Genomic DNA, 17,060 nt, shown 5'->3' on the forward strand with positions numbered 1-17,060 from the left:
ATCCTGCCACTTACTTTGTGCTCTGCCTTGGAGTTTGTCCTTCCAAAATGTACCACATCACACTTCTTCGGGTTGAACTCCATCTGCCACTTCTCAGCCCACTTCTGCATCCTATCAATGTCTCTCTGCAATCTTCGACAATCCTCTACACTATCTACAACACCACTAACCTTTGTGTCGTCCACAAACTTGCCAACCAACCCTTCTACCCCAACATCCAAGTCATTAATAAAAATCACGAAAAGTAGAGATCCCAGAACAGATCCTTGTGGGACACCACTAATCACAATCCTCGAATCTGAATATACTCCCTCCACCACCACCCTCTGCCTTCTGCAGGCAAGCCAATTCTGAATCCAGCTGGCCAAACTTCCCTGGATCCTAAGCCTTCTGACTTTCTGAATAAGCCTACCATGTGGAACCTTGTCAAATGCCTTACTAAAATCCATGTAGACCACATCCACTGCACTACCCTCATCTATATGCCTGGTCACCTCTTCAAAGAACTCTACCAGGCTTGCAAGACATGATCTGCCCTTCATAAAGCCATGCTGACTGTCCCTGATCAGACTATGATTCTCTAAATGCCCATAGATCCTATCTCTAAGAATCTTTTCCAACAGCTTTCCCACCACAGACACAAGGCTCACTGGTCTATAATTACCCAGACTATCCCTACTACCTTTTTTGAAGAAGGGGACAACATTCACCTTCCTCCAATCCTCCGGTACTATTCCCATGGACAACGAGGACATAAGGATCCTAGCCAGAGGCTCAGCAATCTCTTCCCTCACCTCATGGAGCAGCTTGGGGAATATTCCATCAGGCCCCGGGGACTTATCCGTCCTAATGTATTTTAACAACTCCAACACCTCCTCTCCCTTGATATCAACATGCTCCAGAACATCAATCTCACACATATTGTCCTCACCGTCATCAAGTTCTCCCTCATTGGTCAATACCGAAGAGAAGTATTCATTGAGGACCTCACTCACTTCCACAGCCTCCAGGCACATCTTCCCACCTTTAACTCTAATCGGTTCTACCTTCACTCCTGTCATCCTTTTCTTCTTCACATAATTGAAGAATGCCTTGGGGTTTTCCTTTACGCTGCACGCCAAGGCCTTCTCATGCCCCCTTCTTGCTCTTCTCAGCCCCTTCTTAAGCTCCTTTCTTGCTTCCCTATATTCCTCAATAGACCCATCTGATCCTTGCTTCTTAAACCTCATGTATGCTGCCTTCTTCCACCTGACTTGATTTTCCACCTCACTTGTCACCCATCACCCTACCATTCTTTATCTTCCTCACCGGGACAAATTTATCCCTAACATCTTGCAAGAGATCTCTAAACATCGACCACATGTCCATAGTACATTTCTCTGCAAAAACATCATCCCAATTCACACCCACAAGTTCTAGCCTTATAGCCTCATAAGTTGCCTTCCCCAATAAAAAATTTTCCTGTCCTCTCTGATTCTATTCTTTTCCATGATAATGCTAAATGCTAGGGAGTGTTTGATATCTAACAGGGAATATGTTGGGATGCGTATTCAAATTTTAGGCTTTGCCACCAAATGTGTGCAAATGTCTCAGTCACACTTGCACCAGTTGGTACATGTTTTATAGTTAGAAAATAGATACAAATTTTACTGAGCAGTCATAAGCATATTGATGGTAAACTGAAAATCATGCCTTTCATCTATAATTATTCAAAAATCAGATATTAATATACATATCTTTTGATTACCACTTGACTATACCTCTTCCCTCCCTGTTTCCTGTAAAAATGCTATTTCCCTTTTCTCAGTTCCTTCATCTTTGCCGCATCTATTCCCAGGATGAGTCTTCCTTTCCAGGACATCAGCGATGTCCTCCTCCTTCAAAAAAACAGGGCTTCCCTTCCTCCATCGTTAATGCGGCCCTCACCTGCGTCTCCTCCATTTCCCAAGCAACCCGTAACTGGGTTGCCAAACCAGCAGAAATGGATCACTCAGTTGGAGTCTGGATTACTAGAACTAAGAAAGTTTTATTAAAGAAACAAGCAACACAGTAATCGAAAGGATAATAAATGCAACAGTTCAGCAATGATAAACACACGTGCACAGAATTAAGATAACAGCATCAATCAAGCTCTATCGTTGTCTAGGGGTAAATGACCAATTTCAAAGTGACAAAAAGTTCAGTCCAATTTAGTTCAGTTCGCAGTAATCGTTGTCATGGCGATTGACAACGTAGGGGTAGGGAGAGAGAGAACGAGAACGACTGATCATTCAGAACGGCTTCCACTCACAGACCGGCGATATTGCTCACAAGCAGCTTTCGGGCGGGTCTTTTGTGATGTCACCTGAGGTCACCGACTGTGACCCCTCCTCCAGATGTGGTCGATCCTCTGCAGTGAACCAGGCACCCAAGCGAGGGTGGACACACACCAGGTTCCCGCTGATCGTACCTTTCCACCCTGTGCGTTTAAGGCTGATCCCCCGATCAGCCGTCCAAGAGCTTCCCACCAACTTGTGAGAGGTGCACCGCTTCCAGGGTCTCGTTACCTCGGTGTCGTGTGTGTCCTGCCTTAGCGAACCCGTCCCTTTTTATCCCCCTGCTGGGGTATCGCCTGTCCATCACTTCAAACAGTTCAGGGTTCAAAGGGGGAGCTGCTCCAGACAGCTCTTTCTCCCGTCCCTTCATTACACATCTCCAGATGCTGCTTCGTTGTTCCTTATCTCTCTTTCCCCTGAGGACAGGTGGCAGACCAACTGCTGATGCCACTGATGCTAGCCCAGGCCAGCAAACATCTTAATTTATGTGTATTCTCTTCACAATCCACACTCACCCTATCTTTCTGCTGCTTTAACAGTGATAGAGTTCCTCTTGGCCTTGCTTAACACCCCTTGAACCTTTGCATCCAACAGATCATTCTCTGCAACTCCCACCATCTCCAAAGGGATCCTACCACCAATCACTCTTTACCCCATGCCCCCCACTCCCTGCTTTCCACAGTGATCACTCCCTCCATGATTCCGTTGTCCATTCATCCCTCCCCACTAATCTCCCTCCCAGCACTTAACCCTACCAGCAGTTAAAGTGCCACCTACCCATTCACCTCCTCCACCACCTCCATTCAGAGCCCCAAACAGTCCTTCCGGGTGAGGCAGCACTTCACCTGCAAATCTACTGGTATCATCTATTGTGTCTGTTACTCCCGATGCACCCTCCTCTACACCGATGAGACCCGGTATAAAGTGGGGAACTGCTTCGTCGTGCACCTCCACTCTATTTTCCTAAAGTGGAGCTTCCCAGTGCCAAACTTTTTAATTCTGATTCCTATTCCTGTTCTGGCATTTTAGTCCATGGCTTCCTCTTGTGCCAAGATGAGGAACAACACCTTATATTCCATCTTGGTTGCCTCCAAACTGAAGGCATGAATATTGATTTCTCCTTCTGGTACTTTTTACCCTCCCCTTTTCGTCTACTCCCCACTCTGGTCTCCTACCTCCTCTCACCTGCCTATCACTTCCCCTGGTGCCCTTCCTCCTACAGTCCAATCTCTTCCCCTATCAGATTTCTTCCTCTCCATGTCACCAGGTTCGGATATGGCCCAAGTGTGGAGCCAGAGACACTGAAGCGAGTTGATAGTTCACAGACTTTAATGCAAACAAGAGTTAAAAGGGATAATAAAACAATGAATGCCAGGCCAAACAGGGCCGTTAACTAAAACTCTCAAATGGAAAACGAAGCCTACACTGCGGCTGAAAATAACAACTAAATATTAAACGAATATACCTAATCTTCAGAGTCAGTTGACTCGACAGTCCAATTTCTCAGGCAAGACTGAATGCAAACAGGCAGTGAAGTATTGCTGTGCTGTGTTCAAGTCTTGACAAGCACTACGAAGGAAAGAATGGAGTTAAATACTATCCCAATGAATTAGTAATTAGCTGACACATGCATATTCACGAGCGCAACTGCTGTGTCTGCTGTGCTGCCGAATCTGTGGTTGTGGCACTCCAGCCCTTCATCTTTCCCACCCACCTGGCTTCATCCATCTCCATCTAGCTAACCTCCCTCCCCTCCGCCCACGTTTTTTTTAAATATTCTGTTGCCTTCCCCTTTCCTTTCCTGTCCTGAAGAAGGGTTGTGGCCTGAAACATTTCCATGGATGCTGCCTGACCTGCTGAGCTCCCCCAGCATTTTGAGTTTGTTGCATTGGATTTTCAGTATCTGCAGAATTTCTTGGGCTCATTGCTTAAAAGTACAAGGAAGAAAGTTGAACAGTGAGCTGATACTAACTGAATTGTATAAGTTTATTGAAGTAGCTTAATAAATTGTTTAACAGTGCTGTCCATTGCTTTTTTTATGCCTTAATTTCCACAGGTCAAGAAAACTAAATGACTAAAAACTAATATTTTCTTTAAAACAATGCATATGATACATTACCATGGTGTATTAATTGGAGGCAGTAATGAGATGACAAGAATAAATTCCAGCAATTCTGACAGGCAATAATTATTAAATAGGAGAATCTGATGAAATAATGAATGAGCAACATTTATAAATATACACAATTCTACAAATAAAAATGGCAAATGCTGGAAATACACAGCAGTTAAGTTGGCATCTAGTTTAATAAAAAAAGATAATGGCCTTTCACCGGACAGTGTCAGGCAATGAGACACAATTTCAATACCTGGAAGCCTGCAAACAATTAGTTGTATTCCTATAGCGGTAATATTCTACAACATTGATTCAGTCCATCTGTACTTCTTACAACAGATTTGGAAATAATATATTGAAAATGTGCAAGCTAAGGTTCCATGACTTCACTAGCATCATAAATATTACCAAATCAAAGGGACTTTCATTCTTCAAATGTGGGCTGGAAAGACCCAAGAATTCACAGGCCATAAAAAGATCCTTGAATTTCCCACCCTTTCAAATTCCTATTTCTGCCCATTGATATTAAATTTGAGAATTTTCTGGGAAGGATGTGCCTACACTCCCCAACCCCTGAAAAAAAATCAATCCCAACACTTCAGATGCAATTAGTTCAATGTTTGTCTGTTTGTTAAACATCCTGCATGTTTACAAAATGCTGTTTGTAAGTTTCCTTGAAATTCACTACTTATCTGTAATTTTCTCTAACTGATAAAACAGAACAAACCTTGAAAGATAAAATTAGGAAAAATAAATATTGCAAAAAGTTAATCAATACAGCCAAGGCTTCTAATCATTACATAACCACTTTCTAAAAATGGTAATTAACATACATCATGGATTGGATAATATAGTTTACAGTATAATCACTGTTTTCTTTTAAAATTCAATAGTTAAATTATTCCATAAGACTTAGTACAATATACTTATAAAGTTATAATATGCAAATCATTTTCATTTCATAATCAAACAACTAAAACTGCTGTTTACATTGGTGCCAGATACAGGCATATAAATCTAAAATTCAAAAGATGAATTATAACAATAGTATAAAAACTGTAGAATATATTAAAGACTAATAAAAGATTGCTTCTTTAAGCATTTCTAAATATGTTACCAAAGGCAAATGAACAATTTTACAGATAGCAATGGTAAATAATTATAATACAATGATTTGACCTCACCTACTTGTAAAAAAGATAGTTTATAAATTCATACAAAATATTTATAATGCAACAAAATATTTTAAATAATCATAAAACTATGAAAAATTACAGATGTTACATACAATACATTGAATGTTAATACATGTGTCACTGATGGTATTTAAGGAAACTTTGTTTGGCCGAATGCATTATAAACATGTAGCTATGAATTTAGGAGGGTTAAGGATTCGGCTCATTTGGAGGACGAAGCTTGCGGGTGTTGAAGTAACACACCACTTGCTGAGGTAATTCAGCGAGGACACTCTGTGCAAGAGCTTCTTTTGTTGCCTGTAGAGACGTAGAAAAAATATTATTCTAGTTTAATTCATATAGACAAGCTGAAATTTAGCATAAAATATGAAGTGAATTGACTTGACTTTATTTTTTTTACATCTTTCACATACATGAGTAAAAATCTTTACCATATAACCATATAACAATTACAGCACGGAAACAGGCCATCTCAGCCCTTCTAGTCCGTGTCGAACTCTTACTCTCACCTAGTCCCACCGACCTGCACTCAGCCCATAACCCTCCATTCCTTTCCTGTCCATATAGCTGTCCAATTTAACTTTAAATGACAATATCGAACCTGCCTCAACCACTTCTGCTGGAAGCTCATTCCACACAGCTACCACTCTCTGAGTAAAGAAGTTCCCCCTCATGTTACCCCTAAACTTTTGCCCTTTAACTTTCATGTCCTCTTGTTTGAATCTCCCCTACTCTCAATGGAAAAAGCCTATCCACGTCAACTCTATCTATCACCCTCATAATTTTAAACACCTCTATCAAGTCCCCCCTCAATCTTCTATGCTCCAAAGAATAAAGACCCAACTTGTTCAACCTTTCTCTGTAACTTAGGTGATGAAACCCAGGTAACATTCTAGTAAATCTTCTCTGTACTCTCTCTATTTTGTTGACATCTTTCCTATAATTCGGTGACCAGAACTGTAATGTTTCCGCCTAAATGTGCAATGTGCAATTTATAGCAATTTGTAATAAATAGTAGTAGTAAATAGTATGTACAACAGGACAGTTAAGAATAATAAGAATTAATAATTCTTATTATTTGGGGAAAAAACAATCTGAATTGGATCAAAAATTAAATACATAAAAATGAAGCATGATTTATAATATAATTATTTGGGGGGACATATCCAAATCAATAGTCTTTAAGCATACACCAGAATTATTTACTTGATTAAAGATGTTCCACTGAAAATAAAAATACAATTGTAATAGTTCTTGCAGAGAAACATTCACAAAAACTTGAAACATGATATCTGGAGCCGAGCCACTTACTTTTCTTCCTATCCAAATTGCTAATCTATAACTTAACTCAGATTTGTATGTGTCCATATCCCTTAATGAGTTAGGCAATCTAAAATCTACTAATGTCAGAACCAAAAATAAAAGTCACTTTGCTATTTGTTGACAAGCCATCAACATTTCTACCACTCTTTAGGTGCATGCACATGTGCTTTTTAACTTCTCTCAGGAGAAGTTGGGCTTTAATGTTTTGAATGTGCTGAGTCTTGGCTTCTCTCTACTTAATCTTTCAGTACCTCCATAGATTTTGAACATTTACATCAAATTAACCCTTCTAAATGCTGGTGAACACCATCTTTCAAAATAACTCAAAAATAGCCTAAGCATTATTTTTCTAAATCCACGCTGCGTTCCTTCCATGGCCGATGTAGTTACGGAGCTCATACCCGTGTAGAGCTAGAGCACAGAAATGCAAATAGGGGTGCTATAACCAAGGTGTGGAACTGGCAAAGAGTGATTTACAACAAAAATAAGAAGCATGGCAAACTAAAGCATTCATCTAAATAAGTTTTATATAGCCCTTTGAAAAATGCTTTAAGCAGACAAAATGGAGCTAGTTAGGCCATTACATTGTGATGATGTCATTCTCATAACAAAGAGCGGCAAAGAAAATGTCGCTTTGCTAATAAGTAACATGTTTTCATCAAAAAGAAGGATTTCAGCAGAGTGATATAAAGAGGGTAGAGAATGAAGCAGCAGTGCCAACTACCTCGGGGAAACAAGAGTAAACCGAGCATTGTGAAATAGTGCAGATTTTATAGACATGGGTATAAAAGAACAAATTAATTAAAAGCAAACAAGTGACTTTGCAGCAGTAACATTCACCATACCACATGTCTATACCAAATTGTATCTTATTTTGTTTTAAATAATAGGAACTATGGCTACAAAACATGGCCATATTTCAAGTTTGCTAAACTGATTTTCTCAAAAGAATGCTGCAAAAACAATGACAATAATTAAGCATCTATTATGTAGGTTCCCAACCATTTTTATGCCATGGACCCCTACCATTAACTGAGGGGTCCATGCTCTGCAGGTTGGAAACAGCTGATTTAGAACTCACAATTCCTTGCAGAATACATGAAGGAATTTTTTAAAATTGCATGATCATGAGCTACAGTGACTCAAATCATGTGTTTTAAATTCCAGACTTGAAAAGAAACCAATAATATCTCTCAGAAATTGTTTCCAGTCTTCCAGACAAAGCTATAGCTCTCAGTCTATTAGCATGGATGGAAATTAGAATGTAAACTCAAATATATAACAATAGCCACCTGATATTGAATCAGACAAATAGAGATTTAACACATTCATAAAAATTCAAACATTTAGGAATAGAATAGAAAAAATAGAAAATACTGTAAGACCGCAGCAAGTCAGACAACAATTTATAGGAGAAACAGAGTTAATATTTCAGATCCAAGACCCTTTATCAAAACTAGAAACATACTGATCTGATCACAAAGATAGCAGCAGTATGAAGGACATTAAAACAATGATAATTAGCTTTAATGTTAAATCTGGAGTACTGATGCATTGTTATTTATGCATATATGGGCAAAATCTTCTAAACAAAAATTAGGAAGAGGTTTCAAAAGTAGAGTTACAACAAGTAGCCAAAGAAACTTTTGTAGTTTGGAAGCAAAAGGCCATGAAGTTTGAAAATGATTGGAAGACTGGAACACCAATGAAACTTGGCAAGTTTGTAAGACCTGGGAATATAGGGTTACTGTGATGTCATTTTACTTTATGTTAATTGGAATTTTGAGGCTAGGCAGACAAATATCGAATTCAAGCCTGGAAAAGAACATGTGTTCAGTAAACGGTGCAGCAGATAGCGTTGGGACCTCAGCACTCCAGGGACCCTGGTTCCATCTGGACTGTACCTGTTGTCTTTATGATGACCACAAGTTTCTGCCGGGTGTTTGGAACTCCTCCCGTGACCAGAAGAAATGCTGGTAGTTTAATTGCCTGCTGTACGTTGTCCCTTAATGGTGTAAAAAGTTAAGAAAGGGGTGATATTTGATTGGGATAGTGACGTGTCGGTGTACAGGAGATAAGGACAAGGAAGTTGGGTCTTGGCATTGTTTCTCTGGGTGCTGGCATAGACCTGATTGGCTAAGTTGCCTCTTTCTCTATCAAAGAGCTGGAGGAAAGAATCAAGGTTTAGGGACAGGCATACAGAATTTGGCTAAATAGTCATTTGAACTGTTGAATCTGATCAAGCAAATACAGCTAAGTGGTCACTCACCAGGCACTTACCATCACAGTCAGTAAATGAGCAGATCACAAATGCCATAGTTATGAAAGGAGTCAAACATAAATACTTCCCTGAAAATACCACACACTTTTGTAATCATATCACTGTTTCAAGCCCATACAGAACTTACATTATGAAACTTCCTAAAAGGCACAAACTGGACAATGTCACGGATAGCTATTTCTCCAGTAGGTGATTTTAGAACACATTCGTCGCCATCCAGAAACTCCATGGCACTGAAATCTGCTCCACCAACACCAACGATGATGATAGACATTGGCAACTTAGCGGCATTAACGATGGCCTGTCGTGTATCGTCTAAATCAGTTATCACTCCATCTGTGATGATCAGCAGGATGAAGTATTGCTGTTAGGAGAAAAGAAAACCATCTCACCATGTGACTTAGTTTACCCATATTAATCAGCTGTTTTGAAGTGGAATTTAACCTATGAATGAATCTCCATTATTTATACAGATGTTGTAGCATTTCAGGTTGATTTTGATTCACAAAAGACGCTAGCTTCCATTAAGAGTTAAGTGCAGCTAAAACTATAAGTAATGGAGAAACAAACTGAGAATAGATGCTGGGAAAACCTTTGAAAATATGATACTCTATTGTATCAATTTTTAAGCACACCATCTTAGAAATTATTTCAAGGACCAAAGAGGACACACGGGATTTACTGCCAATAACAGACTTCAATGATTTAAATTGAGAGGTAATTACTTGATAGATGGGATAACGAGGAAGAAGGGACTAAGTGGATGGTTGTTTCAGACAAGCACAAGCTTCTGAATGGTGTCTCCTCTTGCACTATAAATTCAATGACTGTTTACATAGAACAACACAGGCTCTTCGGCCCACAGTGTTGTGCTGACGTTTCTACCTACACTAAGTTCAATCCAACCTTTTCCTCTTACAAAGCTCTCCACTTTCCCTATGTGCCGTCTGTCTATCTAAGAGTTTCTTAAATGTCCCCAATGTATCTTCCTCTACCACCAGCACTCCTGACAGGACATTCCATGCATCCTGAAGATTCATGAACACATTTTGCACACCACAGTCCTGAGGAGGAGACACCCGACTGCTTGGAGGTAAAGACAGCTTAAAAAAAGCAAGCAAAGGCTGTCAGCACATTTCGCAGGCCACAGTCCCAAGGAGTCACCGGATTGCTTGGAGGGGGAAAGAATTTGAAAGAAGCAAGCAGGGTCAATCAGCACATGTTGTGTTACACAGTCCCGAGGAGACACTGGATTATGTGTTAATTAGGCTCTTAGCAAAGAAATGCAACTTATAAGCAGAGCGGCCACTGTGTGAGTGGGCCAGTGTTGGAGTGTGGAATTGAGGCTTTGATTCATAGAAACATAGAAACATAGAAAATAGGTGCAGGAGTAGGCCATTTGGCCCTTCGAGCCTGCACCGCCATTTAGTATGATCATGGCTGATCATCCAACTCAGAACCCTGCACCAGCCTTCCCTCCATACTCCCTGATCCCTTTAGTCACAAGGGCCATATCTAACTCCCTCTTAAATATAGCCAATGAACTGGCCTCAACTGTTTCCTGTGGCAGAGAATTCCACAGATTCACCATTCTCTGTGTGAAGAAGTTTTTCCTAATCTCAGTCCTAAAAGGCTTCCCCTTTATCCTCAAACTGTGACCCCTCGTTCTGGACTTCCCCAACATCGGGAACAATCTTCCTGCATCTAGCCTGTCCAATCCCTTTAGGATTTTATACATTTCAATCAGATCCCCCCTCAATCTTCTAAATTCCAATGAGTATAAGCCTAGTTCATCCAGTCTTTCATCATATGAAAGTCCTGCCATCCCAGGAATCAATCTGGTGAACCTTCTTTGTACTCCCTCTATGGCAAGGATGTCTTTCCTCAGATTAGGGGACCAAAACTGCACACAATACTCCAGGTGTGGTCTCACCAAGGCCTTGTACAACTGCAGTAGTACCTTCCTGCTCCTGTACTCGAATCCTCTTGCTATAATTGCCAGCATACCATTCGCCTTTTTCACCGCCTGCTGTACCTGCATGCCCACTTTCAATGACTGGTGTATAATGACATCCAGGTCTCGTTGCACCTCCCCTTTTCCTAATTGGCCACCATTCAGATAATAATCTGTTTTCCTGTTTTTGCCACCAAAGTGGATAACTTCACATTTATCCACATTAAATTGCATTTGCCATGAATTTGCCCACTCACCTAACCTACCCAAGTCACCCTGCATCCTCTTAGCATCCTCCTCACAGCTAACACTGCCGCCCAGCTTCGTGTCATCCGCAAACTTGGAGATGCTGCATTTAATTCCCTCATCCAAGTCATTAATATATATTGTAAACAACTGGGGTCCCAGCACTGAGCCTTGCAGTACCCCACTAGTCACTGCCTGCCATTCTGAAAAGGTCCCGTTTATTCCCACTCTTTGCTTCCTGTCTGCCAACCAATTCTCTATCCACATCAATACCTTACCCCCAATACCGGGTGCTTTAAGTTTGTACACTAATCTCCTGTGGAACCTTGTCAAAAGCCTTTTGAAAATCCAAATATACCACATCCACTGGTTCTCCCCTATCCACTCTACTAGTTACATCCTCAAAAAATTCTATGAGATTCATCAGACATGATTTTCCTTTCACAAATCCATGCTGACTTTGTCCGATGATTTCACCGCTTTCCAAATGTGCTGTTATCACATCTTTGATAACTGACTCCAACAGTTTCCCCACCACTGATGTTAGGCTAACCAGTCTATAATTCCCTGGTTTCTCTCTCCCTCCTTTTTTAAAAAGTGGGGTTACATTAGCCACCCTCCAATCCTCAGGAACTAGTCCAGAATCTAAAGAGTTTTGAAAAATTATCACTAATACGTCCACTATTTTTTGGGTTACTTCCTTAGGCACTCTGGGATGCAGACCATCTGGCCCTGGGGATTTATCTGCCTTTAATCCCTTCAATTTACCTAACACCACTACCCTACTAACATGTATTTCCCTCAGTTCCTCCATCTCACTGGACCCTCCGTCCCCTACTATTTCTGGAAGATTATTTATGTCCTCCTTAGTGAAGACAGAACCAAAGTAATTATTCAATTGGTCTGCCACATAATTGCTCCCCATAATCAATTCACCTGTTTCTGTCTGTAGGGGACCTACATTTGTCTTAACCAATCTTTTTCTTTTCACATATCTATAAAAGCTTTTACAGTCAGTTTTTATGTTCCCTGCCAGTTTTCTCTCAGAATCTTTTTTCCCCTTCTTAATTAAGCCCTTTGTCCTCCTCTGCTGAACTCTGAATTTCTCCCAGTCCTCAGGTGAGCCACTTTCTCTGGCTAATTTGTATGCTTCTTCTTTGGAATTGATACTATCCCTAATTTCCCTTGTCAGCCATTCATTGAGGCTGGAGCCTTGATTCTTTGATTCAGTGAGGAGGGGTTAGGCAGCAGGTAATTTTTTTTCATTGTTTATTCTTTCTTCCTGATTTCATATTTAGAGCAGTGGGTATGCCAGACGGGATACTGGAATGCTCCTCTTGTGGGATGTGGGAATGTAGGGAGACCTCAAGCGTCTTTGATGACTGCACCAACAAGAAGTACATCCAACTGCAGATCATGTTAAGGAGTTGGAGCTGGAATAGGATGGACTCTGGATCATTTGGGAAGCTGAGGGATTGATAGAGGGAGGTAGTTATACACAAAGTGTAGGACACAGTTAACTAGATTCCTTTCAGGAGAGGAAAAGGGAATAGGCAGAGGTGCAGAGTAGCCCTGTGGCAGGCTCTTCAGGAACAGGTATACCACTTTGGATACTGTTGGTGGGAATGATCTAGCAGAGGAAAGCCACTGCAGTCAGGTCTCTGGTTTTGAGTCTGGCTCTATGGCTCAGTAGGGAACTGGGGAGAAGAGGCAAACTGTAGTGATAAGGAATTTGTTGGTTAGGGTAACAGAAAAGAGGTTCTGTGGATGAGAATAAGATTTCCAGATGGTTTGTTACCTCTTGGGTGCCAGGGTCAGGGACTTCTCAGATAGAGCACATACCATCTTAAATGGGAGGGTGAGCAGCTTGATGTCATGGTTCACATTGGTACCAATGACATGGGTAAGATCGGTGACAAAGTCCTGCAAAGTGAGTTCAGGGAGTTACGTGCTAAGTTAAGGACAGAACCTCCAGGGTTGTGATCTCAGGATTGCTACCCATGCCACCTGCTAGTGAGGCGAAAATTAGGAAGATCACACAGTTTAACACGTGACTAAAGGTGCTGCTACAGGAAGGAGAACTTCAGATTTTTGGATCATTGGTCTCTCTTCCCAGGAAGGTGAGGCTATACAGAAGGGATGGTTTGCAATTGAACTAAAGGTAGACTAATATCCTAACAGGAAGGTTTTCCAGTGCTGTTTTGGGGGTTTAAAATGAGCATTGCTGGGGGGTGGGGTCCAGAGTGCCAGAACAAGTAATCAAGTGGTTGGGGAGAAAGATGTTGTTGAGCCTACATACATACGAAGTCAAGAATCAAAAGGACAAGCATGATGGGATTAATGTTCTGAGCTGCATAAGTTTTGATGCAAGGAGTAGTCTAAGAAAGGCAAATAAGCTTAGCACGTGGAACTAAGGTATTGTGGCCATTAGCAAGACTTGGTTGCAGACGAGGCAGGACTAGTAGCTCAGTGTTCCTGGGTTCTGTTGCTTTAGATGTGACAAAGGCCAAGTGGAAAATGTCACGGCAGTGCTCAGACAGAACGGACTGGAGAGCTCGTCTAGTCAGGCTTTATGGGTGGAACAGGGGAATAAGGAATGTGTGACAACATTAATGGGATTATATCATACATCACCAAACAGTCCACAGGATTCAAAGGAGCAAACTTGTAGAGAGATCACAGACTCTTGCAAGAAACATAAGGGTCCTGCTGAAGGGTCTCAGCCCAAGACGCAGGCTATACTCCTTTTCCATAGATGCTGCCTGGCCTACTGAGTTCCTCCAGCATTTTGTGTGTGTTGCAAGAAACATAAGGTTGTGGTGGTAGATGATTTTAACTTTACACATATTGACTGGGACTCTCATACCGTAAAAGGGCTTGATGGGAAAGAGTTTTGTTCAGGAAATTTCCTTAATCAGTACATAGAAGTCCTAACTCGAGACAGTGTGATACTAGATCTCCTATTAGGGAATGAGACAGGGCAGATGACAGAAGTTTGTGTAGGAGAACATTTTGCATCTAGTGATAATGTCATTAGTTTCAATATAATAATGGAGAACATAGAACAGTACAGCACAGTACAGGCCCTTCAACCCACAATGTTGTGCTGACCCTTAAACCCTGCCTCCCATATAACAACCCACCTTAAATTCCTCCATATACCTGTCTAGTAGTCTCTTAAATTTCACTAGTGTATCTCTCTCCACCACTGACTCAGGCAGTGCATTCCACACACCAACCACTCTCTGAGTGAAAAACCTTCCTCTAATATCCCCCTTGAACTGCCCACCCCTTACCTTAAAGCCATGTCCTCTTGTATTGAGCAGTGGTGCCCCGGGAAAGAGGCGCTGGCTGTCCACTCTATCTATTCCTCTTAATATCTTGTATATCTCTACCATGTCTCCTCTCATACTCCTTCTCTCCAGAGAGTAAAGCCCTAGCTCCCTTAATCTCTGATCATAATGCATACTCTCTAAACCAGGCAGCATCCTGGTAAATCTCCTCTGTACCCTTTCCAATGCTTCCACATCCTTCCTATAGTGAGGCAACCAGAACTGGACACAGTACTCCAAGTGTGGCTTAACCAGAGTTTTATAGAGCTGCATCATTACATCGCGACTCTTAAACTCTATCCCTCGACTTATGAAAGCTAACACCCCATAAGCTTTCTTAACTACCCTATCCACCTGTGAGGCAGCTTTCAGGGATTTGTGGACATGTACCCCCAGATCCCTCTGCTCCTCCACACTTCCAAGTATCCTGCCATTTACTTTGTACTCTGCTTTGGAGTTTGTCCTTCCAAAGTGTATCACCTCACACTTCTCCAGGTTGAACTCCATCTGCCACTTCTCAGCCCACTTCTGCATCTTACCAATGTTTCTCTGCAATCTTCGACAATCCTCTACACTAACCACAACACCAGCAACCTTTGTGTCGTCTGCAAATTTGCCAACCCACCCTTCTATCCCCACATCCAGGTCGTTAATAAAAAGTCATGAAAAGTAGAGGTCCTAGAACCAATCCTTGTGGGAGACCACTAATCACAATCCTCCAATCTGAATGTACTCCCTCCACCACAACCTTCTGCCTTCTGCAGGTTAGCCAATTCTGAATTCACCTGGCCAAACTTCCCTGGATCCCATGCCTTCTGACTTTCTGAATAAGCCTGCTGTGTGAAACCTTGTCAAATGCCTTATTAAAATCCATGTAGACCACATCCACTGCACTACCTTCATCTATATGCCTGGTCACCTCCTCAAAGAACTCTATCAGGCTTGTTAGACATGATCTGCCCTTCACAAAGCCATGCTGACTGTCCCTAATCAGACCATGATTCTCTAAGTGCCCATAGATCCTATCTCTAAGAATCTTTTCCAACAGCTTTCCCACCACAGATGTAAGGCTCACTGATCTATCATTACCCGGACTATCCCTACTACCTTTTTTGAACAAGGGGACAGTTGCCTTCCTCCAATCCTCCGGTACCATTCCCGTGGACAACGAGGACATAAAGATCCTAGCCAGAGGCTCAGCAATCTCTTCCCTGGCCTCGTGGAGCAGCCTGGGGATTATTCTGTCAGGCCCCGGGGACTTATCTGCCCTAATGTATTTTAGCAACTCCAGCACCTCCTCTCCCTTAATATCAACATGCTCCAGAACATCAACCTTACTCATATTGTGCTCACCGTCATCAAGTTCCCTCTCATTGATGAATACCGAAGAGAAGTATTCATTGAGGACCTCGCTCACTTCCACAGCCTCCAGGCACATCTTCCCTTCTTTATCTCTAATTGGTCCTATCTTCACTGTCATCCTTTTATTCTTCACATAATTGAAGAATCCCTTGGGGTTTTCCTTTACCCTGCTCGCCAAAGCCTTCTCATGCCCCCTTCTTGCTCTCCTTAGCCCCTTCTTAAGCTCCTTTCTTGCTACCCTATGTTCCTCAATAGACCCATCTGATCCTTGCTTCCTAAACCTCATGTATGCTGCCTTCTTCCACCTGACTAGATTCTTCACCTCACTTATCACCCATGGTTCCATCACCCTACCATTCTTTATCTTCCTCACCAGGACAAATTTATCCCTAACATCCTGCAAGAGATCCCTAAACATTGACCACATATCCATAGTACATTTTCCTGCAAAAACATCATCCCAATTCACACCCGCAAGTTCTAGCCTTATAGCCTCATAATTTGTCCTTCCCCGATTAAAAATTTTCCTGTCCTTTCTGATTCTATCCTTTTCCATGATAATGTTAAAGGTTAGGCCTGGTCCTTGGGTTGAAATCCTAAATTGGAGAAAGGCCAATTTTGATGGTATCAGAAATGATCTGGCAAGTGTGGATTAGGACAAGTTGTTTACTGGCAAAGTTGTACTTGGTAAGTGGGAGGCCTTCAAAAGTGAAATTTTGAGATTACAGAGCTTGTATGGTCCTGTCAGGTTCAAAAACAAGGAAAACAGGTTTAAGGAACCTCAGGTCCTGGTTAAGAAAAAGGAGGTGCCTAGCAGGTAGGAACAAATGAGGTACATGAGTGTAAGAAATGCAAAAGGACACTTAAGAAGGAAATTAGGGGGGCTAAAAGGTGGCATGACATTGCCTAGCAGACAAGGTGAAAGAGAATCCCAA

The 17,060-nt window shown here is 41.6% G+C and overlaps 1 protein-coding gene across 1 annotated transcript in view; it reads right to left on the reverse strand.

Annotated features, from left to right (window-relative positions):
* Positions 1-4,060: 4,060 nt before the first annotated feature.
* The window catches only part of LOC134353581 (copine-3-like), a 72,817-nt gene continuing 59,817 nt past the window's right edge, over positions 4,061-17,060 (reverse strand). The window contains exons 15-16 of the mRNA XM_063061663.1: positions 9,359-9,595; positions 4,061-5,924 (exon numbers count right to left, since the gene is read on the reverse strand). Of these exons, the coding sequence (XP_062917733.1) occupies positions 5,817-5,924; positions 9,359-9,595 (345 nt within the window). The 3' untranslated portion in view covers positions 4,061-5,816. The remainder of the gene's footprint in view (positions 5,925-9,358; positions 9,596-17,060) is intronic.

The sequence above is a fragment of the Mobula hypostoma genome, chromosome 1 (assembly GCF_963921235.1).
Source record: "Mobula hypostoma chromosome 1, sMobHyp1.1, whole genome shotgun sequence".
In the NCBI taxonomy this organism is placed as follows: domain Eukaryota; kingdom Metazoa; phylum Chordata; class Chondrichthyes; order Myliobatiformes; family Myliobatidae; genus Mobula; species Mobula hypostoma.